The sequence below is a fragment of the Saimiri boliviensis genome, chromosome 9, assembly GCF_048565385.1.
Source record: "Saimiri boliviensis isolate mSaiBol1 chromosome 9, mSaiBol1.pri, whole genome shotgun sequence".
Classification (NCBI taxonomy): domain Eukaryota; kingdom Metazoa; phylum Chordata; class Mammalia; order Primates; family Cebidae; genus Saimiri; species Saimiri boliviensis.
In genome coordinates this window covers 50,454,402-50,482,399 of record NC_133457.1, presented here as the reverse complement: position 1 = coordinate 50,482,399, position 27,998 = coordinate 50,454,402, and the positions used below count along the sequence as shown (strand labels likewise).

General features: G+C 48.7%; 1 protein-coding gene across 1 annotated transcript; it reads right to left on the bottom strand.

Moving 5' to 3' along the window:
- Window positions 1-382: 382 nt before the first annotated feature.
- Window positions 383-25,225, bottom strand: RBP1 (retinol binding protein 1). The gene is given in 5 exon segments (XM_003942596.3): window positions 383-627; window positions 1,362-1,463; window positions 24,182-24,360; window positions 24,854-24,956; window positions 24,958-25,225. Coding segments are annotated over 5 exon segments (597 nt in total). The 5' UTR covers window positions 25,117-25,225; the 3' UTR covers window positions 383-573.
- Between the last annotated feature and the right edge of the window lie 2,773 nt (window positions 25,226-27,998).

Sequence of the window (27,998 nt, the reverse complement as noted above, 5' to 3'; positions counted from 1 at the left end):
AGCTCCATTTCACTCCCAAATATGATGAAGCTTCTCCTGCGTGTATTGTGCAGTTACATAGACATTCTCTGCTAGTCGGATCTCTAGGGTGGAAGGTACCGTCTGCTTTCGTGGCACTCACTATACTTTGAGCACAATTAGATATATAACGTGATAGGTACTTGATACACAAATGATTGACTGTCAGGCTACCTCCCATCCTGCCGTTCTAGACCCAAGCCTATGCCCTTGGAGAGAAACACAGGTGCAATTTCAGGACTAAATATGAAGACGTGGCTGAATTTATCCCCTCTGCCCATGGCTGGCACCAGGAGAAGCTGGCCTCAGAAGCCCCGGAAAAAAAGTGAGCACAGTGGGCAGTGAAACTTCCCCTGAACAGAAGTCTTGAACAGAGATCACTTTATTGGCATGGCTTCGTTTTAAGAAAAGGAAAAGAGACAAAGGCAAGAGACAGATTCTGCTAACAGATGCCTGGGGGTGGCTGGACATTTGCCTCATGCTGTGCAAAGAGGGAGATCCTGGCCCACACATCCACACTGCTCATTCCCTGGGACAAAGTTGTTTTCCTGGGCCTCACTGCACCTTCTTGAATACTTGCTTGCAGACCACACCCTCCACTCTCATCTCCTGAAACAAAAGCAGATGTTGGTCATTGGCCAGAGCAGAGTCACACTTGTGGCAAGAACTCTGAAAATACTCGTTGGCTGTGATTTTTCTCCGAGAGTTGGTTTAAGTAACCAATTGTTTGGAAAGGCAGTTAAATTGTACAGCGGCGTGCTCTGCAGCACCCTGTAGACAGAGCTGGCTGAGTGGAACAGATGTGGCTCAGAGCTGCCCAACAGGACCCCCTGACGCTTCCCCTCCCGAATCACCTCCCGCTGACCCAGACTGAGATCACATCTTAGAGAATTCTTCTTGGCTTTGGCCTATGCAATTTGGCATGGTGAATATATACATCATTTGGGAGCAAATGTTGGTTCTGTCACTTTCTAGATGTGCCGTTTGGGCATGTAACCTAAACTTTCAGAGCCTCCATGTCCCCATCTCTAAAATAAGAGCCATATTCCTATTCTGAGAGAATAGAAAGAATTATAGAATGCAAAAGGGCTTAGCTCATTGCTGATGCTTAATGGATATACCTCCTCACGTCTTCCCTCTGATTAGACGACTGGGTCAGCCTAGACCTTAACAACACACTGCTTGGATTTTAAAGTCACTCAAGCATGATCTCCAGGCCCTTGGAAGAGAAGCTTCAGAACAGAACCAAGGCCCAGCCATACTGCCTTCTTTCAAGGTCCATCTGGACCTCAACAATGACCAGGGCCTCTGAGGACCCAGCCTGACCCAGGTCAGGAACCTACCAGATGCAGCTCGTCACCCTCAATCCACTGGGTCCAGCCACGCCCCTCCTTCTCGCCCTTCTGCACGCACTGGAGCTTGTCTCCGTCCCAGCTTACCGTTGTCTGCCAAGCAAGAGGCACATTTGTCAATCCTGAGCAAGCAGGCAGCTCCTGGGGGCTGGGGGAGGGGGCAGCTCCCAAACTTGATAATCCAGGATGTGCTTCTATTAATTTCATTGCAGAAAATTTGCAGCCTAATACTCCCTGTCCACCACATGCTTTTATTAAAGTGTGTAAATCAGTTTTAAAATTTATGAAAACCTTCATAAATTTTATTTAAAAGGGTAATTAGGAGGGAAAAAGTCATTGGGGTGGAGCTGTCATTGCAAGTGTGGAGAATGAGGCTAAGGTGGGGAGGAGGGCCTTCTGAGTATGGGGAATGAGGGATGTTTTCCTGAATCTTATGGTGGGGAGCAGACTTCTCAGAGTACCCTGACCATCCCCAGACACTTCATTCATCCAGTCATTGTTTCAACCTATGCTAAGTCCTGGGACACCAAAAAGACCCCACCCCTGCCCTCAAAGCGCTCTTCATCTCACAGGGAGAATGATCTTAGATATAAATAACCCAGTGAAGGTACAATGGCAGCTGTTAGCTGCCTGCCTGCTCTGCCACACACTCCCTATGCTGTCTCTGAAGCCTCATTAGCATCTCCTTCTCACAGATCAGGTTAAGGGACTTGCCAAGCTGACCCATGTTGTGCAGTGGAAGAGCCAGGTCTGAACACAGATCTGTGGGGCTCTGAAGGCCCCCTCTCCAATGGACTACATTGCTTCTCGAAGTGTTCAGGGCCCCCAGGGTTATAGGCCAGAGGCTGTGGGAGCCCAGGGGGTGGGATGGGTCCTAAGGAGGAAGAATGGAGCCGAAGGAGAGGAAAAGAGGCGCGGGGGAAGGAGTTCCCAGTGGACCATCACGACGTGAAGGCCCGAGGTGGGACAGCAGGACGTACCCTCAGGAGCTCATCCGATCACCAGGGAACCCAGGAAGGGGAGGAAGATCGCACAGCCCAGCCCGGGCTCAGCAGAGCACAGATGAGCACTGTGGCGCCCTCTACACTCCACCTTCGGGCCCCACATCTTCCCTGAGCACTGTGAGCCCTGCCAGGTGCTGGGCATGCTGAAGGGAAGACAGGCAGGAGGAGGAGGCCCACCTTGTGTCCTGGGGAGATTTCAGTCTTAGTGGAGCAGGAAAGGCCCACCTAGCAACACAGGGCTGAAAAAAGTGTTGGAGTTCAGAGGCAAGGTGGTCCTGTCACCCCAGCATAGCCATGAGTATGCCCTAGACTGAGACACATGTCCCAGGCATGGGCACACAGAAAGTGCAGGGGGCATCACTCATATTTGGGGCTGCCCACCTCCTTTTGAATAGCTGTCTCACAAGGGGCAGCTCCATGTTAAAAGCCCAGCCTTCCCACAGTAGTGCTCAGATCTCTGTTTGCCCCTTGCTCACTGTGTGGCTCTCAGCAAATTCATCCCTTCTCAGGGCCCCTGCGGTCTCATCTATCACATGGGGACGTTAACTCAGGCCTTGGATGTAGAGAGCTAATTCTTTTTTTTTTTTTTTTTTTTTTTTTTTTGAGACGGAGTTTCGCTCTTGTTACCCAGGCTGGAGTGCAATGGCGCGATCTCGGCTCACCGCAACCTCCGCCTCCTGGGCTCAGGCAATTCTCCTGCCTCAGCCTCCTGAGTAGCTGGGATTACAGGCACGTGCCACCACGCCCAGCTAATTTTTGTATTTTTAGTAGAGACGGGGTTTCACCATGTTGACCAGGATGGTCTCGATCTCTTGACCTCGTGATTCACCTGCGTCAGCCTCCCAAAGTGCTGGGATTACAGGCTTGAGCCACCGCACCCACCCGAGAGCTAATTCTTGTGTCCCTTGCCATACTCAGCTGAGTCAGGACAGTCAGTAACAGCCTGATAAAGGATTTGGGAGAGGAGACTTACGGGAGCTAGGTGTGGAGTCAGTGGGGCCACTCCCTATAAGAGGACCTCCCACCCCAGGCCTTCTTCTGGGCCTGCAGACCACTACTGCCCTCTGCTGTTGGGGTGAAGCCTGCAATGCAACACCCACACCAGGGATGCAGGTGGAGCCGCATGTGCTCCCCCAGCTTTGCATAGGAATGTCTGGCCTCTGCTCCAGAGAGAAATGGGGCACAAAAGGGCTTGAGGGGCAGCTCCTCTCCCTGATCCAGAAATTCACTCTGGGTGCAGTCTTGTCCCAGGTCAGAAAGAAGGTCTAGCTTCCAAGTCAGAATATAGAGTGGTAGGGCCAGGCTCAGTGGCTCATGCCTGTAATCCCAGCAAGTTGAGAGTCCAAGGTTGTGCATCACCTGAGGTCAGAAGTTTGAGACCAGCCTGACCAACATGGTAAAACCCCATCTCTACTTAAAAAAAAAAAAAAAAAATTAGCTGGGTGTGGTGGCATGCACCTGTAATCCCAGCTATTCAGGAGGCTGAGGCAGGAGAATCACTTGAACCCAGGAGGTGAAGGTTGCAGTGAGCCGAGATCGCACCACTGCACTCCAGCCTGCACAATAGAGGGAGACTCTGTCTTGTCTCAAAAAACAAAACCAAACCAAACCATAGACCATAGTGTGGTTAATATAATATGTGGTGAGACATGTCATGGGTAAAGACTACTCATGACTTCACGCCATAAATAAGACAGGGTGCCCATTCACTTTATCTGTGCTTCATCTGTCCCAGGCCTGCAGAGGGAAGTGGGGACCCAGAAATCAGTCTTCAGCTTTGAGAAGCTTATAATAATTGGTTTCCTCATCAACTGATCTTTTCTTCATGTGTTTATCCAGAAGGCTACCGTGCATATGAAGGGCTCTAGATTCACTCAGAGGCATGAGAGATAATTGCTTGTTTTCAGCTATGATGTACATTTTTGCCTCTTCTGGAAATATTAGGAAGTACAGTCGTACTCTTTGTATTGGAAAATTTAAAAAAAAATCCAAAGAAGAAAATAGTAATAAAAAAGAATACATGTAGTTTTGCTTCCTTAGAGATAATTGCTCTAGGCCAGGTATGGTGGCTCACACCTGCAATCCCAGAACTTTGACAGGCCGAGGTGAGGTGGGTGGATCACCTGAGGTCAGGAGTTTGAGACCAGCCTGACCAACATGGTAAAACCCCATCTCTGCTGAAGATACAAAATTAGCTGGGTGTGGTGACACATGCCTGTAATCCCAGCTACTTGGGAGGCTGAAGCAGAATTGCTTCTTGAAGTGTTCAGGGCCCCCAGAAGGTGGAGGTTGCTCTGAGCCGAGATCATGCCATTGCACTCTAGCCTGGGCAACAAGAGCAAAATTTCATCTAAAAAAAAAAAAAAAAAAAAGAGAGTGAGAGAGATAATTGCTCTAACATTGTATATAAGGTATGGTAAATTTCCATTCACTCTTTTTCTAATTATCTGTCGACATGTTTCTATTTTATACAAAATTAGAATTGCATCATTTGTGGTTTCAGATCCTCATTTCTTCATTTAATTGAAGCAATTTCCCATTTCAATAAATATTCTCCATAAGCATTATTTTAATTGCTACATAATATTCTAGGAAGTAGCTACATAGTGTGTGTGTGGCCCACACAAAATGAAAATGAGCGGTCCTTTGCTCAAAATCATTAAGAATTTTAAGCCAGTGATAGCGGAGCATTAAAGCAAGTGAGGGGCCTTCTGAGCCTGCGGCCCTGTGCTTTGGTCACAGGCCCATGAAACACTCTCTGGTATTTAGCCAATTACCTATTTTGGACATTTAAGTTATTTATTTATAATTCTGTGCTACTATAAATAAGACTTCCTTGTATACATAGTTTTAAACACAGTGTTCCCTTAGAAGAAATTTCCAGCTGGGCACGGTGGCTTGCGCCTGTAATCCCAGCACTTTGGGAGGCTGAGGTGGGTGGATCACCTGAAGTCAGGAGATCGAGACCAGCCTGACCAAGATGGAGAAACCCCCGTATCTACTAAAAATACAAAATTGGCCGGGCGTGGTGGCATGTGTCTGTAATCCCAGCTACTCAGGAGGCTGAGGCAGGAGAATCACTTGAACCCAGGAGGTGAAGGTTGCGGTGAGCAGAGATTGCATCATTGCACACCAGCCAGGGCAACAAGAGTGAAACTGTCTCAAAAAAATGAAGAAATTTTCAAAGAAGGAATTGTTGCATCAAAGAGTGTGCATATTTGTAAAGCTTTTGATGAGTATTGCCATCTTTATCTCCAGAAAGCTTATACCTATTTATCTTCCAACACCAGGGTCAGGGAATGACCATGAAAGAGATGCTCATTAATGGTAGCGCAGGCTTTTGCTCCTGGGGCTACTGTGTCACCATTTCCAGATCACTGGCATCTTTTAACAGGCGCCATCTGGATATAAACAATGATAATAACTTAGCCCAAAAGAATGACAGATGGCAGAATTTCAGGCATCATAACAGATTGAGGGACAGAGAGAGCAGAAGCCTGCTGGGGTGTAGAGAAGGCTTTCTGAGAGCCCTCCAAACCAGGCCTCTTAAAGAGAAGGATCCCTATCACATGAATACTACATTAGTCACCAAGGAAGCCTTTCTTAACTCCAAGCTCTGACATTGGGTGAGCTGGACAGAGCAGAGATTATTCTTGTCTGTATTAGATGTAGAGGAGTGGCTGACCTCAGAGAGGTTCCATGACTTTCTGCGGTCACCTAGTAAATGATAGAAAGAATCTGGGCTGGAACATGGGGTTTGCATGACTTGGTGTCCAATTGTTTCCCAGTCTAGGGAAGGGCACCTACCAGGTGCCCAGCAGATGGCTACTAAAATAGTTGGGGGCTGCAGAAAAACACATGGACATCGTGCTAAGACTCTGAGCAGGCTCCTGGAGGAACACCCTTCAGTTCACTCCAACCATTGTGGGGGTATGGGTGCCAGGAGTCAGAAAGGGGTCTTAAAGGTTTCTGCCTATAGAGACGTCCCCACAGAGAAGTGCCCAGGCTGTCATGGCCTCAAAAAAGTTTCTAGAAACGGGAGGGGCATTCTAGGCAGAGTGAATAAGGATGCAAGGGGCAGGAGGTGATGAGGGAGAAATGACAAGCCAGTGCTATAGAAGACTATTCTGGAGTTAAGGAGAGGAGGAACAAGGTCGTTGGGAGTGGTGGGGAGATGGGGGCAGAGTATCAGACTGAAAAACCCAGACTGTGGCCTGGAGCATGTCTTCAGGACCTGTCTTTGCTGCCTGTGCTGCTGGGTGGAACCATCCAGGGGGGCAGGTGGGCCACGGAATCGGCCAGGCTGTCCTCTGGGTTAAGGAATCCTGGAAGCTCACTTGCCATTTGTACTGGGCTCCTGGTCCCTGCACACCTCCTACTATACCACCTCAACCTATATCAGATTGACCCAGTATTGGTAGCAAAGGGGTGCCAAGGCAGGAGAATTGCTTGAACCAGGGAGATGGAGGTTGCAGTTAGCCAAAATCGTCCCACTGCACTTCATCCTGGGTGACAGATCGAGACACCATCTCAAAAAAAGAAGAAAAAAAAAAAGACCATGGTATTAGATAGACCTGGGTCCTCTGTTCCTGACTATGTCAGATGACTTTGGGCAACTAGATCAACCTCTCTGAGCCTTGGTGCTCTCAGCTTCAAAAGAAGGCGAAATGATACCTATTGTGGTAGACTCTTCCACTGGTAACTCCCAGCAAGTCATATGATATTTAAACCCCTGTGAAGTCTCCTCCTATATCAGCTTGGTTTGGCTACGTGACTCGCTCTGGCCAGTGGGACACGAGCAAGCGGGATGGAAGCAGTGCCTTTGTAAACACTTGTATGCTGGGGGTTAGTCCTCTTGGAACCCTCCCCTCTTGAAACCCAGCTGCTATGCTTTAAGGCAGTCCAAGATACTCTGCCAAAGAGAAACGCCACCTGGAGAAGCCCTGGAGGATGGGAGAGAAGCCACTTGGAGAAGAGCTGAGGCAGCTCAACTGAGCTTTCAGCTAAACACAGCCACTGGCAGCTCAGCTGGCCAATTAACCTACAGAATCATGAGAATATATGGTTGTTGTCTTAAACTATTAAGTTTTGGGATGGTCTGTTTACATGGTATTAGATAAACAAAGCACCTACTTTACTAGGTTGGTCTGAGGATTCAAGAAAATATACAGAAAATGCAGAGGGCTGGCTAATATAGGAGGCATGAGGGCCCTTTGGAACTGCACTCATTTTAGCCCACGCTGGAGTGCAATGGCATGATCTCGGCTCGCTGCAACCTCCACCTCCTGGATTCAAGCAATTCTCCTGCCTCAGCCTCCCAAGTAGCTGGGATTACAGGCACGCACCACCACACCCAGCTAATAGTAACGATGATGCCCAGAGCTTAGATAAAGATGGATTTGCTTGTCAGCATTGAACAATAACAAAAACCTTTTTTTTTTTTTTAAGAGTTGGAGATTTGTGAAGCAGTGATAGACATGCTATTCATCATGGCTAAAGTTTTGGAAGCTCCTTCTCTTTCCGGGATACTCTGGAGACCTGGTGGGGGCTGCCTACTGGGCTCCACTGACGGCTGCTTCCTTTATATGTTAACTGGGCTTTGTTTAAGCAGGAGATCTGTTTGAAGACTCCCCACTGATAGCTGGGATGGCTCAGCAATGTGATTTAGTTCTCCCACTCTCCCTGTGTTCACTTTTGATGGGACTGGATTTTTCATTTTAAGTTTTTTATCTTGTGAGAATAAACTAGTTATTTCAAAGAGAATCCTATTTGTCATAAGAACAGAAAAAGGAGGTGCGGAGCCAAGGAGGGGGACTATCACTTAAAAACACAAGACAGGGAAAAGGAAATAAGGAATGTTGGAAGGCGTATGCCTAATAAACAATGATAACTCATTTTCTTGTGACACAAAATGGAGCTTATGATAACAACTTTCCCCAGGACTCAATAACTTATTCCATGACCTCCCTCTGAAGTCAGCAGCCGGCCATCTTTGCTAGATCAGGAGCAGGGAACATTCTGGGACAGGGATTCAGCCAGATCTGAAAGGGTCATTAAATGGTCACTCAATCTGATTTCCTAGATTAATCCAGTTAATCAGGGTCTAATGGAAGAATTTCAGGTAGGAAGATATTCCTGATGCTTTTCAAGTCCCACAGAAAAGGCAGGTGGCTGTGGGTGTGGGATGAACATGGGTGCAGACCAAAGGGGCTAGACAGTGCTGCTCTCCCCAACCTCCACCATGGGCTCTGAGACCACCTTAGAAATGAAGCCCAGACAATCCAAGAGCAAGGAGGAAGGATGGCCATCTTCAGCCCACCTCCTCACCAGAAATTTTCATCCCACGACCACCCAAAAGTCTGCAAATGGGCTGGAACAAGGGAAGCTGGTTGGAAAGTGAAGCCAATCTAACTTTTCTATTAAAAACTAATAATACGGGCACAGTGGCTCATGCCCGTAATCCCAGCACTTTGGGAGGCTGAGGTGGGCAGATGACCTGAGGCTGGGAGTTTGAGACCAGTCTGTCCAACATGGAGAAACCTCATCTCTACTAAAAATACTAAATTAGCTGGGCGTGGTGATATATGCCTGTCATCCCAGCTACTTGGAGGCTGAGGCAGGAGAATAACTTGAACTCGGGAGGCAGAGGTTGCAGCGAGCCAAGCTCATGCCATTACACTCCAGCCTGGGCAACAAGATTGAAAGTCTGTCTCAAAAACAAAACACAGACAAAAAACCCCCAAAAACCAAGAAACAAAAACTAACAATAATCCCTATCACTTTGGCCCTATCAGCAGTTTACCCAGAGAGACATGTGCCAACGGATGAATGAGGGCAGCTTTGTACCACTGTGACAAGGGGCTGTTAACGTCGGAAGCCATTTTCCAGCTCCTCTACCACTTAGAAACCCCAGCTGTCACTGCTGCATGAGACAGTGACACAAAAAGCCCAGCTCCCACAGGCAGCCTGAGTGAATGTGTCCCAGGGATGTTTCACCGCCCACTTGCCCCACTCAGGTGACTTACACTGGGAATGCCAGACAATTCCTACTAAATGGAACCATCTCTTGGCAGTGACCTGGTATTGCCTGCAAATGGTGGGAACTGTATTTGGTATCAAGAAACTTGTGACATTCATCAACACTCCCATGCCAATACACCACTCTCAAGAGCAGGGGATGAGGAATCACTCATAGCCCTCTACCCAGCCCTAGTAGTCCCTCTGTTTGTGAATCCACCTCTGGAGGGCTGGGACTGAATTCTGTTGTCTCTGTGGTTCCAACCAGGTTATAAGAGGTGAAGCCTTGCCAGTGGTGATACTGCCTGCAAAGGCTAGAGCCAGGACTGACCCAGGTCTGACTCCAAAACCCATGCTTTTTAGATTTGGGGTAAAATTTAAAAACCAGACAGTGAGTAGATACTTTCTCTGCATAATGTAAACTGCTAAAAGATGCAAATCCTGGAGCTTGATTTAAAAGTGTGCTTCTCCCTTTGAGGGTATGTGTGTTCCTGGGACAATTAGAAGGTTTTCAGCATCTGGTGCTTGTGTTAAATAAGTGGTCAGGTGGGAAAGGTAAGGAAGGTAACAGAGAACCTGCCAGGTACCAGGTACTCTGCTGGGAGCTTTCCACAATGTTTCACTAAATCTTCGAGCTTTTTTTTTTTTTGAGAAACACTCTCACTCTGTCACCCAGGCTGGAGTGCAAGGGCAAGATCTCAGCTCACTGCAACCTCTGCCTCCCCGGTTCAAGTGATTCTCCTGCCTCAGCCTCCCAAGCAGCTGAGATTATAGGCTCGTACTGCTGCGCCTGGCTAATTTTTATATTTTTAGTAGAGACAGGGTTTCACCATCTTGGCCAGGCTGGTCTTGAAGTCCTGACCTCATGATCCACCCTCCTTGGCCTCCCAAAGTGCTGAGATTACAGGCATGAGCCACCACGTCTGGCCAATTTTTAAGCTTTAGAGCTGATAAAAATTAGGCTTCTGTAAGTAACAGCCCATCACCTAGGGGTTAGGGCTTGAGCCATACTTGAACCCAGTTCTCTCTGGCTAAAAAGTCCATGAGCTGCTCCTAAGGCCAGGCTAGTGAGTGGGTGGGTAGTGGCTCCTCTTCTCCAGTACATTTCTGGGACCATAGAATTATCTAAAGTCAGCACATTCAAGAGAAAAAGCCAGTTTCACTCTAAAAGCAGATTAAAACTAAATTAATAAGGCCTTAAAATGTGAATAATTAGAGACATAATAGATGTTCAAAACAACTACTATAAATAGTATAGCCACAACAAGGCCTTTGTGAGCATGAAAAAATGCAATTCGAATACTATGAGAAAGATAACAGCAGATGATAACACAATTCTTAAGACAAACAAAATGAGAAAATGTTAAGACTAATAATCTTGACATGTTATAGTTATTTTTCCTTAAACAATTCAGAAGCTTCCTGGTGTCAATTTAAAGCACTGGAGTGATCGAGGCCAATCACAGGTGTCAAGCCTCTTATGCACTAGCTGTAGGTGCTGGAGAGAGAGAGGTAAGGGGAGTGGCCTGTTCTTGAGGGCTCACAGACTATCTGAGAAGAAGGTAAGAAGACAGAAAATGCCAGCAGAATGGTAAGTGCTGGTAGACAGGTGCTGGAGGTTATGGAATTCAGAAGGCACTTTGATAGCCTCTATGGTGGAGAAAGAGGCCCATCAGGGAAGGCTTCCTGGAAGAGGTAAGGCTAGAAGTAATGCTGGGAGTGACACCAGAAAACACCATGGGAGTTAGCGTAAAGAGTGGAAAGAGGGGCTGAGTGCAGTGGCTCCTGCCTGTAATCCCAGCACTTTGGGAGGTCAAAGCGGGAGGATCACCTGAGGTCAGGAGTTGAGACCAGCCTGACCAACATAGTGAAACCCCGTTTCTACTAAAATTACAAAATCAGCCAGGCATGGTGGCACGTGCCTGTATCCCAGGTATTTGGGAGGCTGAGGCAGTAGAATTACTTGAACCCAGGAGGCGGAGGTTGCAGTGATCCAAGATCACACAACTGCATTCCAGCCTGGGCAACAAGAGTAAAACTCTGTCTCAAAAAAAAAAAAAAAAAAAAAAAAAAGAGTGGAAAGAGGAAGAAGAACAAGGGAGTCTCAGTCAAAGGCAAAGGGAACAGCACAGGCAGTTGCATAGGTTTTGCCCAGCTTAACTCTGTTGGTTGACCCTTTCCATGAAGGCTGACCCTGTACCTCCGACACAGAATTTACTGGGGAGATTGCTCATAGCCTCTCTTCCTCACTGCATGTCTTCGTGCTCCAGTTGGCCAAACCTGGTGCCATGGAAAACCCAGATGCTGCTCATTTATAGGCAGTGCTGGATTTGCTACCTGGGGCCAGTAAAAGGGATTGGTGTGTTATCAGTTCCACCAGCATAGGCAGGGGGGTGGGACTGGGGAGTAGGTTGGGAGAATAAGAATAAGAAAGGGGACATCCTGTTAAAGAGTGCTTAGGAGGGGCACTGAAGGCCTCATCCCTTCCATGGGAATCACTAGCCTCTATTTTATATACATGCATATTTCAAGGTAAATAGAAATAAATGGGTCCCAGAAGATAAGAGATGCTAGATCAGTAACCAGGTAACCAGAAAAGAGTGAGCATGTCAGGATCTCTTGATGAACAACTTGGGGTTTGGGATCCTTATATTCACTGCAGGATACCAGCCCCCATGTTAGAATCCATGGCAGAGAAAATGTGCATTACCATTTGTTGAATGGATGAATAGCAGGAAACATTCAAGTGGCACTCTTGCAATGAACACCCTGCTTTCTCCAGGCAATGCGGCTGTTTTTTCCTCACAGATAAGCCTTATAGAAAGGAATTAGCTATTGTAGTGATTTGACCCTGAGTCTCTAAGGCTCAGAGTGCTTAGGCTCTACACTCAAAGGCATGCAACTAGGAATACTATAAGACATGGTGTAAATCCCCTCTGCCCAGCTCTGGGCCCATGGTCTGCCTACTGTTCCCACATGAACATTCTGCTGGCATGAATACTGTGGCCACTGAATATCACCTGGCTGGCTGCGGGCCTGCTCTGGCCCAGCCATGGGACAATGGCCTGCCTGCCAAGCTGGGCATTCAAGAGGGACCCAGTGATAGCCTTTGGTAGAGGAAGACCTGAACTGCAGTCTGTCCCCACTTCTTTCTTGCTGGGTGACCAAAGCAGTTTACTCTGCCTCTCTGAGCCTCCACTTACTCATCTGCAAAATGGGGCTAGTAAGCCCTGTCACAGAGCAGAGCCAACAGAATGAAATGAAACAAGGGAGGCCAGGGGCGGTGGCTTACACCTGCAATCCCAGCACTTTGGGAGGCCAAGGCTGGCAGATCACCTGAGGTCAGGAGTTCGAGACTAGCCTGACCAAGATGGAGAAACTCGGTCTCTGCTAAAAATACAAAAAATTAGTCAGGCATGGTGGTGCATGCCTGTAATCCCAGCTACTCGGGAGGCTGTGGTAGGAGAATCGCTTGAACCCAGGAGGTAGAGGTTGCGGTGAGCCGAGATGGCGCCATTGCACTCCAGCCTGGGCAACAAGAGTGAAACTCCCGTCTCAAAAAAAGAAATGAAATAACGGGTTTCAAGGACCCATTTCAGTGCAAAATACACAAAATGCACAGTAAGCAGTAGTCCCCTCTGCTCTTGGCCTAGCCCAGCCTGGTCCCTGTGGGTGCAGAGAGGCACATGCCTTTTCAGGCCAGCCTCCACTCTCAACATCCTGCTAGCTCTTCTCTGGTTTGCCAGGTATCCCTTCATACATGTGACTATCCCCAGAATTTGTCTTCTGGAAGTCATGGGTCGGTGTGAGCGGATTAATAACAGCTCACACTGACAGAGCAGTTGCACTGTAGATTTTCCCATACACTGTTTATTTAATCCTCACCACGAAGCAGGTATCCCTTACTTCATAATTATCCCCATTTCACAGACAAGCAAAGGCACAGAGAAGTGATGCAACCTGCATAAGGCCACCCACTTTGTAAGGGGCAGAAATGAGATCCCAAAGATGACAGTCTGGCTGGCCCAGCTGGTCTAGCTCTAAAGCTGAACCAGTTAGAATTCAGTCAGACTGAGTCAATTTCTTCAGGTATAATATAAAAAGAATTTTGGCATCTTCATAATAGAATTATTGTGAGGATTAAAAGAATTAATGCATGGAAAGGGCTTAGAAGAATTTTTGGCACAGGCAATACCTAGCAAACACGAGCTATTATTAAATGGTAATTGCACCTTGCAGTGATACGGTCAATGATGACCATTTGCATTTCTGAGGTTCACTTACCATTCATTTAATAAACACACTGTAGCTCACTGAGCTCATGGTGGTGTGGGTGCTGCTGTGTAGAATCTCACACACATTAGCTAGCATCATAGGTGCCCAAAAAGCAGCAGCTGAAGGGAGAGGCTGCAAGGCAAATGAAGGGCATGGTGGTGGAATGAGGAATCAGGATGGGATCAACAGTAGTTAAGCCTGGGCTGGGTCTTGACCAGTGGGTAATTCTCCTCCCAGAGGAAGAGGCAAGGAAACATCTTAGGGAAGTGAGAAGAGGGATGCAAAGAAGATGGCAAGTGAAGGCAACGACAAATGGCGGGATGGGACCAAGCCTAAGAGGTGAGGGAGGGAACAGGACTGAAGAGGCAGGCAGGGTCATGACCGGAAGAGCCTGAGTGCCGCCTGGCTTTTTCCCATCGGCACTGGGGAGCCCTTGGGAATTTTGAGTTGGGGAGTAGCATGATCAGATTCCCTTTTTTAGAAAGGGAGGGATGGGCTGAAGTGTTGAGCATGGTAAAACAGAGATCAACGTGAAGATACTGCAGTAATTAAATGAAATAATCCATGGAAAGCGCTGAGCCTGGCACACAGTAAGCATGAAAGATGTTAATTGTTATTATTATTACCGGCACGAGGTGTTCAGAGCAGTGGGAATGAGGAAAAACAGGAAAGATGTTAAGAAGCAGAATCCATGGAACTTGGTGACTGAACGCCTATAAAAACCTTTCATTTATCTTCGGAGTGATCATTTACATGGCTACGTAGTGGTCTGCAGAATTACAAAACCACAGTCTTTCTAACCACCCACAGTTATTTGATATTTAGGAATACCAGCAGGAGACAGCCTATTCTAGAAACCATACAAAGTAGGGAATGAGAGACATCTGAAGTCAGATCACAAGTCTATGATTAACCAGTAACATGAACCTGGGCAGGTCCTTTCGCTTCCTGTCTGTAAAATGCGAGAGCAGCACCTCCTATCAAGGATTGTAGGAGATTAAATAAACATGAAGTGACAGGGCAGGCCCTGCCGCATAATAGGGCCTGAGACAGTGATTATGCTTATGTGGGTTGTCGAGAATTATTATCACAGAGTGACTAATAGATACCTTTGTACAAACAGAATGATTTTCCTGAAATATAATCCCATAAGTGGGATCCCTCAGTCAAAGAGTAAGATGGTTTTCTGATCTACATTGTGAGAAGATTATTTTTTTTAATTTCCTAAGTGCAGGGCCAGTTCCACTGTAAAGCTGGCAAAGGTAGGTTGTGGAGCCTGGGTTCCCTGCCATCCCCACCTTCACACCCATCTTGTTTATACTGTTATTTCCCAGAGTATTCTTATGCTATCCTTGGACCCTCAGCTAAAGAATGAAAGAGGGAAGGAAGAGGGAAGGGTGGGAAAAGGTAGGAAAAAAGGAAGAACTCATTAATCCCTGTATTAAAGGTAGCTAGCGTCCTAAGGTGTTTGCATGTTAAAGGAAATACCTAATGAAATCGCTGAATATTTAACTAAAATAAATGCACTCTAATGGTAGAATTTCAGACCTGGGGTTTCTCTCTGGAGGACAAGGGTCAGTGAGTGTACATGCATGTTTTATGTGCACATGTGTGTACTCTAGGACAGCTCACATTATGACAGAGCTACAGAATGGTTCCCAGGGAGAAACCAACAGTGAATCGTGCATAGTCCTTGGCTTCAAGGGAGTTTTCAATCAACTCTAAGTCAAAAATACAAATAACCCCCTGAGTCCAAGTGAGAAGTCTGCAAAGGACCTGGACTGCCACAGCTGGTTTCTAGAGGACTACTCACCCTGAGGGTGGGCTGTCCAGGGAAAGACATAAACTCCCTCAGCCCCTTTTTCTCTTCCAACAAAGGGGACCCTAGCAGCAGTCATCAGTGAACATCCACTGGATGCCTAGAAGGCTTCTGGACCACTCACGTCTTCTGGTTCTAGTCTCATGGCACCAGCAAGCCAAGGTTGATGGCGAGGGCCAGAGATTCTAAGCCAGGAATAGTAGACCAGAGCAAAGAAGGCTCCCACACTGAGCTTGAGTTCAGAAAGTGGTTTCAAGCTACTGTTCAGATACATCTCTTTGGAACTTGGAATGGGGTGCAGGGCTGAAGGTGAAGTCCTGGGCTACCCGAGCACTTACAGACCTTTCTACAGGACTCCCCTTTTCCCTTCCAGCCTCCCATCCTGGGCCTAGGGAGGTGAGGAGTTCTTGCCCCAATCACAAAGGCCTGGCTCCAGGAACCACTGGCTACTCCTCTCCCACTCTCCCACCCCTGCAGATTAGTCAGAAACAAACAGCCCAATCCCGACAGAGCCTTAAAGGTTAGCCAAAGACTAGTGTTCCAACACCCACTGAGTGTGCACTGTGTGCCAGGTACTGTGGTAACAGCCTCACATGCATATAATACACTTAACTTTGCTAAAGTGTCTGGCACCCTATGTGCTCTTCTAAAACTTTGCTGTATGCTTATTAAGACATGGAGTCTGTGTCCCCTCCCTGGAAGATGGGTCTTCTAAGACTGCTTTGACCAACAGAGTATGGCAGACCTACTGCTATGTGACTTCAAAAGACTAGGCAACTCATAAAAAATGCCTTGCTTTTTTTCTTGAGACTCATTTTTGGAAACTAGCTGCCATGTTGTGAGGAAGCCCAAGCAGCAAGGAGAGCGTGAGTATAAGTTAGCCATCTGGAAAGTGGATCCTCTACATCCTCACTGGCAGGGTAGGCAGCAGGGAAGAGGCATCCCCTCTGAGCCCTGTTCAAATTGCAGATTTGTGAACAAAAGAAATATTATTGCTTTAGGGTACCAAGTTTCAGAGTAGTTTGTTACACAGCAATAGAAAACAGAAATAATTCACTACCACATTTGATTCTCACATAACTCCATTAGGTGGGTATTCATCTTGGCTCCTTTTACAAATGAGGACATTGAAGCTCTGAGGGATAAAGTACCCTTGCCAAGGTAATATCTGGATGGTAGAACCAGGATTCAAATTCAGATCCATCTTAAAGTCAAAGCTCCTAATTGTTCTGTGTCAGCCTGCACGTATCCGCCTGCACACACTGTTAGTATCACTTCCTTTGACCCTCAGTTGCAATCCACTGTGGGCTACTGCAAGATTGATGTCTCCAGGCAGTCTACATCCCCCACTACGCTGACACTGGGACGGAGCTACACTTACCCATTCTCATTTTTTCCCCAGTACAGGCTTATTACATTGAATCATGAGAAAATCACAGGAAACTAGGCACAGGCCAGCCTGCTTCCTTGTTTTTCTTTCTTGGTAGAAAGCATGGTCCTTGAACCAACAACATTGGCATCATCTGGGAACTTGTTAGAAAAACAAGTTTTCAAGCCTCACCCCAGACCTTCACAGTGAGAAACTTTAGGGGTAGAGCATGCTCAAATTTGAGAATTACTACTCTAACTACTTATGTGGGTCTTAACCCTTGATCTCTGGAGTTTGAATGTCTTAGAATGTTTTCAGATACAAGTGACAGGAAACCAATTCACATAGCTTAAGGGGAAAGAAAGGAAATGTATTGGTTAAAGTACATGGAAAATCTAGGAATGGTGTGTCAGGAACTCCAGTAACCCTCTACTGTTTCGTTCTGTCTGTATTGGTCTCATCTTTTATTTTCCTTCAATTGGATTTTTCCATGCAGCCAAGGAAGGTGGGGTAAGGGGACTGGCCTCAGAGAGTTCCAAGCTTACATCATACCAGCTCATCAACATTTAAGGGAACAGAACTCACCTGTCTCTCAGGGTTCCTAAATTAACTACCAGGAAATGGTGATTGGCCCAGCTTGGGTCACATGCACAAGTATGTGACAGGCCATGGGACACTGTGATTACCCTGGGAAAAGGTGCTTGTCCCAGAAGAGACAGTGTACTATGATTTGCAGCCCCATCAGGAACCAAAAGGTTAAGCAAGAGTAATTCCCACCATAAAGAAAAAGGTGCTTCTTGGGTGGGAAGTGGGGAGCAATGTTGATCAGGAAAACAAACAGTGTAATTCATTAAGTAAACACCTGGCCATTATAAGTGATTATGCCATGCCCCTCAGTCTCGGGTATCACAGGCACTGGCCCTGTTCTGCACATAGCATTGTGGCTTCCCAAGCCTCTGTGCCCTGAACTATCTCTACGGCCCTCAGCTTTGCCTTGTGAGACACGCTGAGCAGCAATTATGAAGCCCATTTTGTGGATATGAAAACAGAGGCAGTGTGTCTAATCATTTAAGGTCGCTGTCAGATAATCGAGAAGAATTCAAAACCAAATGTTTTCCCTCTAATAGCACTGCTCCTTTCACTCATCCTACGCCTTGTGGAAACTTCCTGGGCTTACCTTCAGATTGTGAGGAGGCTCACAAGAAGGAACTGAGGGGCTGGCCTTCAGCAAAGCTCTGTGGGAGACCTTGGTTTAGACAGCTTTATAAACAGACTAATTAAAATTCTTCCTCTGCCACCAGCTAGCCGGGTGACCTTGGGCTAAAAAGGCACTTCCCTTCTTTGAGCCTCAGATTCTCATCTGTGAAATGAGTATAATGATACTTACTGAACAGCATTTCTTGTGTGGACCAAAGGAGAAAAAGTACAAAAAGCAATTGGGACAGGCATGGCACTTAGTGAAGATTTAGTAGATGTTATTTTCCTTTATTCCTGCCTAACAAAACCCAAAATCCAACAAACCAGTGTGATTTTTGAAAGCTACTTTGTGAATTTTATTTGGGTTGCTTTAATTCTTCTTTTTGTAATCCTCAAAAGCACGCTGCTGACACCGATTTCAAAGGTCGGAGAACTTTAGCTAAGACATGAAAGAGATCCTGTGTTTCTAGCCTGGAAAGGGCCCAGCTGAATGCCGGGTGCCTGATCTGGGCAGGGGCAGCTCTCAGAGGCTCCCAAATCCAATGGCATTCTCAGCGCTGCAGCCCAGGGAGGTAATTTAACCAGTGGCATTGTGTGTGTGTGTGTGTGTGTGTGTGTGTGTGTGTGTGTGTGTGTGTGTTTTAATAAGAACCAAAAAATCTCTTTAATCGGTCAAGAATAGGATCAGAAAGCTGGCAGGAGTTTAAACCAAAGTGTTAACAGTGATTTGGTGGATTTCATGTATTACTGTATATAACTAGATGGATGGATAGATGGATGGAGAGATAGAAGGATGTAAGTAAGGAAGTCTAGGAAGGGATGGGAAAGAAACATAGATGGTTAAAAAAGAACTTAGAAAATCTGTACGTGCTGACATGGAAAAATGCCTAAGAAATATCACCGAGTTAAAAAAATACGTAGAGAAGTGGTTTCTTCCCTGCTTTCTCTATCTTTTTTTTTTTTTTTTTTTTTTACTTTCTTTCTTTCTTTTGGTTTTAGATAGAGGCAATGACCAACTGTTCAATCAATAGATAGATAACTGGTAACTCTGAGGAAGGTTTCCGGACAGATCCGCAAGTAATGGTAACAGTGATAACCTCTGGGGAGTGGGAATGGGGCCAAGTCGGGGAAGGGGCCCTTTTCAGCCCATACTCTCTTGTGCTATTTGAATATTTTCCTTTTATAATAAAAACAAAGAAAGCAACAGAGGGGCGGAGGGCTGGGAGCAGAAGGCAGGCCCTGTGGAGGGGTCATCCTAAGTTCAACGCTGGATATGAAGTTGAGGCTCCGGCCATGGGGGGAGGTGACAGTTCCCTGAGTGAACAAAGCCATCTCCTCCAGAAAAAACCTGACCTGGACACGGGGATGACAAACGGCCCCTCTGCTACCCCCACAGAGCCAGGCTCACGGCTGTGATTCCTGGCTGAGGCTTAGTCTTCTCACAAAAGCTGCTCATGCTGGGGGACTGCGAGACAAAGAACCAAATCATTCTGAGACACTGCCTTGCTCAGGAGTGAGAAAACGCTATCTGAAGTCAGAGCACCTTTCTTTCTCAAGAGCTCCCACCCTGCCAAGGCACATATGTGCTATACTCAACAAACGCTGCTGGTTCCTGGCCAGGCTGGATCGCACTTTCTGGTGGACAAAGGCGTGCAGGAAGCAATGGAGAAAAGCCCTGTGTCTGTTCAGCCGAGCCCAGCTTTTGTACATCTCTACCAAACTAGCGCCTGCTGTTTGCTGTTACATAAAATCTGATTAGATCAGACTAGAAATGTGAGCCGAGCAAGGCAGAGCCGCCCAGATCTGAGTCCCTCCGCCTCTCCACCTGGGGAGAGAACACAGAGCTATTTCAGGTGGTGCTGGGCTTGAAATGCAATGTCCATAGGACTCAGGTGATGGGCCACACCGGCCCTCTACATGTCCATGGCCCTCTACACTTAATTTTACAGGTTTTCCGTTTTTTAAATAGAGACACAGGAACAGAGTGTGTTTCTTTACTCCAGAGCAGTGATTCTGAAGCTTTAGTTGCATCAGAACCACCTGGAGGGCTTATTGGCACACAGCTGGCCCCACTCCCAGAGTTGCCGATTCAGTAGGCCAGGGGCGTGGTCAGGGAATTTGTATTTCTAAGAGGCTCCCGGTTGCCTCTGCTTTGGGACCCACAGCTCTAAAGGAACCCACAGTGCAAACAGCGACACATGGCCATTTGATCCTTGACTTCAGGTAACAGGATGGGCTGAAGACTGCGGTAAACTAGAAAATGAGCATACGTATGCCAGGGATGCATGCGGTGCAGGAATAAATGGGGGCCCAGTGTTTCCAGGGCCCTTCCTTTTCTTGCTTTTGTTAAGAACAGCCAGAAATATAGATTTTTCTGTGAAATCTTACAATCTTTGGCAGTCATTGGCAACTGACTCTGCAGTTTTTCAAACATTGCACAGGCCAAACAAAACACATCTGCAGGCTGGGTTTCACCCTCTGGCTGCAGTTCTAGAATACAGATAAGGTTCCCATGGAAAAGAGGCAGGGTCCGAGATCTCCGAGCCAGAGAGAGCGTCTGCCCTTTGGGGAGGGACGTCAGCCTGGCCACACCTCTCCCAGCAAGGGCTCACAGAGGCCTGTGAGGGTCACATCAAGTCTCCCTGTCAGGTTCTCCTGGCTCTCTTCCCTCCCAGCCGCGTCTTACACTCCAGCCATGCCGAAGTCTGCAGACCGCTCCTCTCTCACCTCTGAAACTCCCTCCCAACCAGGCCTGAGCCTTTGTCTATGTGATTCCCTCTTATTTGAAAGCTCTTATTCTTTTCTCCACATCTGCCCTAATCAGTCCTTCAGGGCCCCTCTCAGCTGTCACCTCCTCTGGGGCTTTCCCTGCATTCCCACTCCCGGCTGCGTGCTCCTCAGCCTGCCGTGCTCCCATCATGCATTGGGCTGGAACGGCCTGAAGATGTGCCCGTCTCCTCCACTGGCCTGGGTGTCCTGAAGGCCTTGCTGCCTCTGCGGCCCCAGGGCCAAGCCCAGGTCCTGGTGTGGGACAGCTCCCGGCCTTGGCCTTTCTCTCAACCCTTTTCTGTTTGCCTGGCTACTTCCTGTCTATCTTTTAAGCCACAGTTCAGACTCCACTTCCTGTGGGAACCTTCCCCGGGCAGGGAGTGCTTCTCGGCCCGTGTCAGCACACTGCCAACTACGGCGTGCCTGGCTGCTTCAGTCCACCTCCTCCTCACACCGGACTCCGCGGGGGCAGGAAGCGTGTGGGATTTGTCTCACTGACACGGGGGGTGCAGATAGCGGAAGCACCGTGAGACGCTTGCGGGGTCCAGAGAGGACTGAAAACAATAGGTGAATGAAAGATCCCAAGTGAGAACGGGACTCCTGTAACATGCTGGCAACAAACTCCTCTGGGGCACTGCTCCTGGCCGGTGGGTGCCCCGGGTGAGGCAGAGGGGGTGCCAGTGAAAGTTACCTTTGGCAACCACCTTGTCCAGCATCCCCAGCAGCCCTCAGAGAGCTCAGTGGGTGGCCTCTGGGCACCCGGCTCCCCTCCACTCGCAAGTCTCAGGCCTGACAGTTGCTCTAATTCTATCATCCCAGCCCTATCCAGCCATGTCCTTCCCGAAGTCTAAAGCTGCACACCACCCAGCGGGCAGCCCAGCGAGAACGGCTTCTCTGCACTGCATGGGGCTAGAGGATGCTTGAGCAGAACAGAGGGGCTGTTCCACCTCCCAACAGGCCACAACAGGTGAGTGAAGGGCTGTCTACTACAGAGTGGGTATTCCTGAGTCCTGGGGCAGTGACAGGAACTGTGCGTCCTAGACCGGTTTCACTGACTTCGTCCAGTGGCTCGTCTCCACTGTCTGCTCAACTACTGCTTGACACTCGGTTGACACCGACACTGAATTGAGAAGAAAAGGCGGCCCTTGTCTTTTCCTTTGTATCCGAAACCCTCCCTTCCACCTCCCCGCTTTTATTTTACAATGAAGCACAGAAGTCACCTCTTTCAGAAATTCTTGTGGGATCCCCTTCTCTGGGTAGTCCCAATCCCCTCACTCCCACCCCTGGGCTTTTCTTTGCCAGACTGTGTTGTGAGTGTTGGTGTGCCTGCCTCCACTGCAAAGACTGCGTTCCTGGACATCAGGGCCTGTGACATGCTCTGCTGTCCTGTGCCTGCCATGGCGAGCAGCCCGTGAGGACAGCCGCTTGTTCAGTGCAGCGGTTAACTCAAACCCCCTCTCTGCACTGACTGGACCTCCCCAAGGTCACACAGCAGAAATCCTGCCGTGGTTTTCTTTTCTGTAAAATGAGGTTGGAAAGGGTGTTGTGAAGATTAAGTCAGTTAATGTAACGTTTGAGTAGCATCTGGCACAATAGTAAGCACTTGCTGAGTACTATATTTGCTAGTATTACTAGGTGATCAATCAATGTTTCATGTGTTATTGGATGAGGAAAGGAAGGAAAGAGTGAAGATCATTAGTACAAGCCAGCACCTTCCAAAGTTGTGTGGACCCAAAATGAAGTTTCAATGTGATCTGTGAGTTCCACAATAGTGAGTGGGGGTAAGGATTATTCTTAAGGAGCAAAGTTCTATGCGGTGTGCCAGGGAGCAGGTCTTGGGCAGTAATGAGAAAGGCAGATCCCATCTGAAGGTTTCCTTCCCTATTGTGAGTCTTTCCTGCAGATTAAGAGTCCTTGAGATTTTTAAAGGCGCAAGCTGACATTTCCCTACAACAATGGTGTTTTCTCCCATTAGTGATCCTTTCAAGGACACTCCCTGCTGACTATCCCTTCTTCCTCATAATTCCAAACAGCAGACTCAGATACCAGTCCTGACTGCCTTCAGATGAATAAACAAGGTGGGGGGATGAGTCATCCAGGCTCCAGACACCTATTCCCAGACACGGGCATCCCTTCAATTACAATCCTAACAGACCTCAGCTATCTTGCTTCTGCACAGACTACCAGCAGAGAAGCTGGCAGAGAGCAGGAGTGTGGGTTTCAACATCAGAAGGCCTTGGACTCAAGTCTGATCTCTTACAAGTCTCTTCCTCTCTCTGAGCCTCAGTCACTACATAGCGTGGGGTTACTTATCCCTCCCTCACTGTGCTGTGCTGTAAGATGACTAGCACGGTGCTGGACACATAGCAGGCCAGTGGTAAAGACCCTTGGTAGATTGTGGGAGGGGGTGGGTGAGGACCCCATCAATAAGCAAGGCGGCTTCTGGGATGAACATAAACCAGTTCTGAACCCAAGACTATAGAAGGGAGAACGAGAGTACCTTGACCTCTCAGCAACCAGAGAATGTTGACGGAGGCCTGGGGCTGGCCTTCTGGAGTCTGCTGTTGCAGTGCTAATCGGGGTGTCCTAGGTCAGGAGCTTCCCACCCTTGTGGGAGGGGAGCTCTTGGCACTTCCCCTTCCCCCATTGCTGTTTCCTCTGGCCTGGGCTGGAGGGGCACTGACTTACTGACTAGGTGTCAGCTGCAAAGTTCAAAGAATGCTCAGCAGGCATTAGATGACAGGGTGGGGCACGGGATGGCCAGAAGCCAAATCCCAGCTTTGGGGCAAGGGTGGGCAGATCAGAGGGCTTCCAGCAGAGATCAAGGTGCCCCCGGGCTTCCTGGAGTGACTTCACACTAGGTCATACAGAAAGTTTACACTTCAAAGGGGTTACCTGCGTTTCTTTTTTCTTTCCTTTCTTTGCTTTTTCTTTGCACCAGCCCAGAGTGAGCCAGAGAACAGCATCAACAGACTTGCTTTGACCTCCAGGTTCCCTAACTGTGCTACTCTGGACATGTTACTTCATCTCTTTGAGCCTGTTTCTTCATCTGTGAAATGGGCATATTCATATCTGCCTCAAAGGTTGTGTGAGGCTTAGGTGAAGTTATGTGCATAAAGCACCCGGCAGAGTGCCTGGACGCAGTGGAGACACAGCACATGGCAGCCTTCATAACCATCACCTTCCAGGGTGGAGAGAGCAGGATGCTTCATGAGTCAGTGCTGCCCACCGTGGGGGCTGGGAGTGGGAAGTGTTTTCAGACCTTCAGAGCACAAGGGCCCTTGCTCCCTCTCGGATGAACTAGCCCAGCCCTTGGTCAAGCCCCCCGGGCAGGAGACACCGGGTGTACGCGAATCCTCACCATGCACTTGCGGTCATCAATGCCTGTCAGATCCTCCTCAAACTCCTTCCCAACCTGGAAGTCCATGATGTAGTTCCTAAAAGTGCTCAGCGTGCGGATGATCATATGGTCACCGTCCTGCACGATCTCTTTGTCTGGCTTCAGCAAGTTGGCTATTTTGCGCAAGGCAACGTTGACGTCTGCGGGGGGGACGGGGGTTGCGGGTAGAGAGAGCGGCAGAATTGGCAGGAAGACTCACAGAACCGGTCCCAAGGTAGAGGAGCCCAGGAGCCCGCTCCGCCCGCGAACACTGTTAGGGTTTCCGCTGGCTTTGCGCTGTCTCAGCGCACAGCTTGCCTGTACCTCCCCCACCCCCAACAAAGTTTCCTGCTCTCATGTTAACCGTTTAAAAACAAAAACTAGTAAACCAAACCCAGATTTACTAATGGAATTACGCACGTCCAGGGCCAACGAGCAGACATTTGCCATCGGTTAACCTAGCAACCCCGAATTTTCCAATCCGCAACCTGCTGGCCGCCCTGGGAGCGGAGGACGCCTTTTCTGGCGTCCGGAAGCACCGAACAGCGGCTCGCCCTGGCGGCGGCAGGCGGGCGGCGACTCGGGAGGGCTCTGCGGAGCGGCCTGGAGCTGCTCCCCGCACCGGGCGCGCCAGGCGCGGCGGGCAGCGCTTACCGAGCGCGCGCAGGTACTCCTCGAAATTCTCGTTGGCCAGCATCTTCCAGTACCCAGTGAAGTCGACTGGCATTTCGGGGAGTGACTGGAGCCAGGTGGCCACGGAGCGGGCGCGACGGCTGGAGGCTCTGCCGGGACAGCGGCTAGCCGGTGCTACGCGCGTGGTGGGCGGCCCGGAAATGAGCGCCCTCCGGGGACAGGGGGCTCTGCGGGGCGGCGACAGCTGGATTCCGAGCGCGCACAAAGCCTGCTGGAGGATCCATTGTGGCCGTCGCTCCTCCCCTCCTAGCGAGGGCGGGCGTGGGGCTGGGACTGTCGAAGGGTCAGGTTTGTCCCGGCCGCGCCACCTTCGTTTCAGACGTTCAGTGCGTTTCCCCACAAAGGAAGAGGAGAGGAGGGAGAAGGGAGGGTTGCTTTGCTGGCCGAACTCTTCGGTTCCTCGGGATTTGCTTCAAACGCCATGAACTTCTCACACTCAGCAGTCTCCTGGGGGTTGCTGGCGTGATTAGGGAAAGAGGCCGCTTAGAGGTCTTTGTCTAAACGCCTTGCGCTGGTGTGGCTGGGGTCAGGAAAGCTGGGCAGTTCAACTAGGGGTGAGAAAAGTGGGGCACTGTCCACGTCTCTCCTGAAAATAAAGGTAAAGGATGCCAGGCGTGGTGGGGTGGCTCACGCATGTAATCCCAGCACTTTGGGAGGCCGAGGCGGGCAGATCACGAGGTCAGGAGTTCGAGGACCAGCCTGACCAACATGGTGAAACCCCATTTCTACTAAAAATACAAAAATTAGCCGGCCGTGGTGGCGCGCGCCTGTAATCCCAGCTACTCAGGAAGCTGAGGCAGGAGAATCGCTTGAACCTGGGTAGTGGAGGTTGCAGTGAGCTGGGATCGCGCCATTGCGCTCCAGCCTGGGCGACAGAACAAGACTCTCTCTCTAACAAACAAAAAAAGGTTGATGTTATTTGAAGTGCATGTGGCTAAAAAAAACCTTCTGGGTGATTCTGATGCACAATCAACTTTGAGAGCCACTGCTTTATGCAAATGTAAGCAATAGACTCTTTATTAATGTTTCCTCCCGTTTCACCTGATGGCCGCACTGTACTCCACGGCGTTCTGCACTTTGCTTTATTCGCTTAATATATTCTGGAGACCTTTCCATAATTGGACATAGAAAACATCCCCATTATTTTGCGGTATATTCCATTGCTTATCCAGCTTGTCCCCTGACAGACAAACTACACTGTTTCTGATCTTTCACTATTAAAAGCAGTACTGCAATGAAAATCTTTGATCACATCTCCTTTTCTACCTGTGTGGGTATGTCATAGGGTTTTAACATAGCTGTATTTGCCACCAAGGAGATGACATAATCACATGGGCTGACTTTTTGACCCTCTTTTTAACGACCTCTTTTAAATTGCTTTTTTGCACAAATCACAGCCTAAGTGACAGCAGATACGTTTTCTTTCCCTCTAGCATCACCTTCCTCAGGCTGCCTCCCTGGGGCTCACGTGTGTTCTCACAGTGCAGACTGAATTAGAAGAAGCCTCTTCCTTGGGGTAGAGTCATCTTCGTCTCACGAAGGGACTTGAATTTCAGCCCTTCTCACCCTCTTGCTCTACGCTATGGTTTCTTAACTTCTGTGCTACTGACATCCTGGGCCACATAAGTCTTTGCTGTGGGGCTGTCCTATGTATTATAGGATGTTTAGTGGCATCCCTGGCCCCTCCTCACTAGATCCCAGTGGCACCTACACACAAAGATGTCTCCAGATACTGTCAAAGGCCCTGGAGTGTGGGTGATGGGTGAACCAGCCCTGGTTGACAGCCACTGCTCTAGACAGCTGTTCCCGATATTCTGCCTCTGTTCCCCACTGCAACTTTGTCTGGCTCTGGGATGGTCAGGTCATCGGTTGTTCACACAATCACTGGCTCTCTGTCCCTCCCCAGTCAGCTCAGGGCTCATCTTGGCTGGACACAGGGCAACCCAATCCAGTCCTCCCAACCTGAAGGTGCAGCAAGACACCTCTGCAGGGATGGATGGAGCCTGGCCTGGGTTCTCTAAGGTTCTCTCACTGCTATTTGAGCCAGAGGAGCCCTAGAAAGGAGCCACGGGAGAGAGAAGGGTGCTGGTTTGTGCCCCTCTTCTGGGGCTTTAAGATCAGTCCAATGAGGTGAAATGGGAAATGCTCTTCAAAGCATCAGGTATCATCAAAGTTATCCTTCCTCAGCCACTCTATTATGCTCAATTTAATCCATTTGGTTCTTGATTTAGAAACAAAAAGTAGGGCCAGCTGGCACCAGGGCCAGCCATGCTCTGGGCTTCCTTGTTCTGACTCACCAGAATGGAGCATCGGCCAAAGGCTTACGCAGTGAACTGGCCATTCCTTGGTCACTTCCAACTAGTCTAAACTCTTCTCCCAGCTCTCTGATGCTATCCAGCCCAGCTAACCAAATTTCTCATCCTCCCCAAACGTCTCCCTTTGTGCTGAATCTCCTGAATAGTTTATGCCAAATGCCCAGCATAGGGCCTGGCACACAGCAGAGGCCAGTCAGTTTTGGCTCTCTCTATGCTTTGAGTGGCCCCTTCATGCTCGAGGCAGGGGCCTGCCCACCTCTCCAGTCCTTCTTGTCTATCCCAAAGAACCACAAGCCTTCCACTCCTCCCTCCTCTGACCGCGTCAGACAACTCCTGCACACCTGACCTCACTTTTCTGAGCTGGTCGGCTCAACATATAGCACTTAATTCAGCTGGTTTCACTCAGTTTCTGTCTGCCTCTTTATCTAGTCTTCCAAATGCATCAGTACGCTCCTGCTGTTATGGGTCTCCTCCCAGGAATGCCCTCCCAGGCACAGCCCCTGGCGGCTATGCTGTTTCTTGCAGCAAGGGGTAGGTTGCATAGGTAAGCTTTACAGGCAGAATGCCTTTTCTGCTGCAGGCTGGGTCACTGTCTACCTGAATGATTTGGGGTAAGATTTGGTCTCTTTGTGCCGCGTTACCCATCTGTGAAATGAGGACACTGTGACCGCCCCTCAGGGTGCTGAGAAGCAAAGGATGAAGAATGTACAAGGCATGGCACTGACTGTTGTTCCCGGTCCACTGCTGTTTGAGCCAGAGGAGCCCTAGAAAGGAGGGAAAAGCCACGGGAG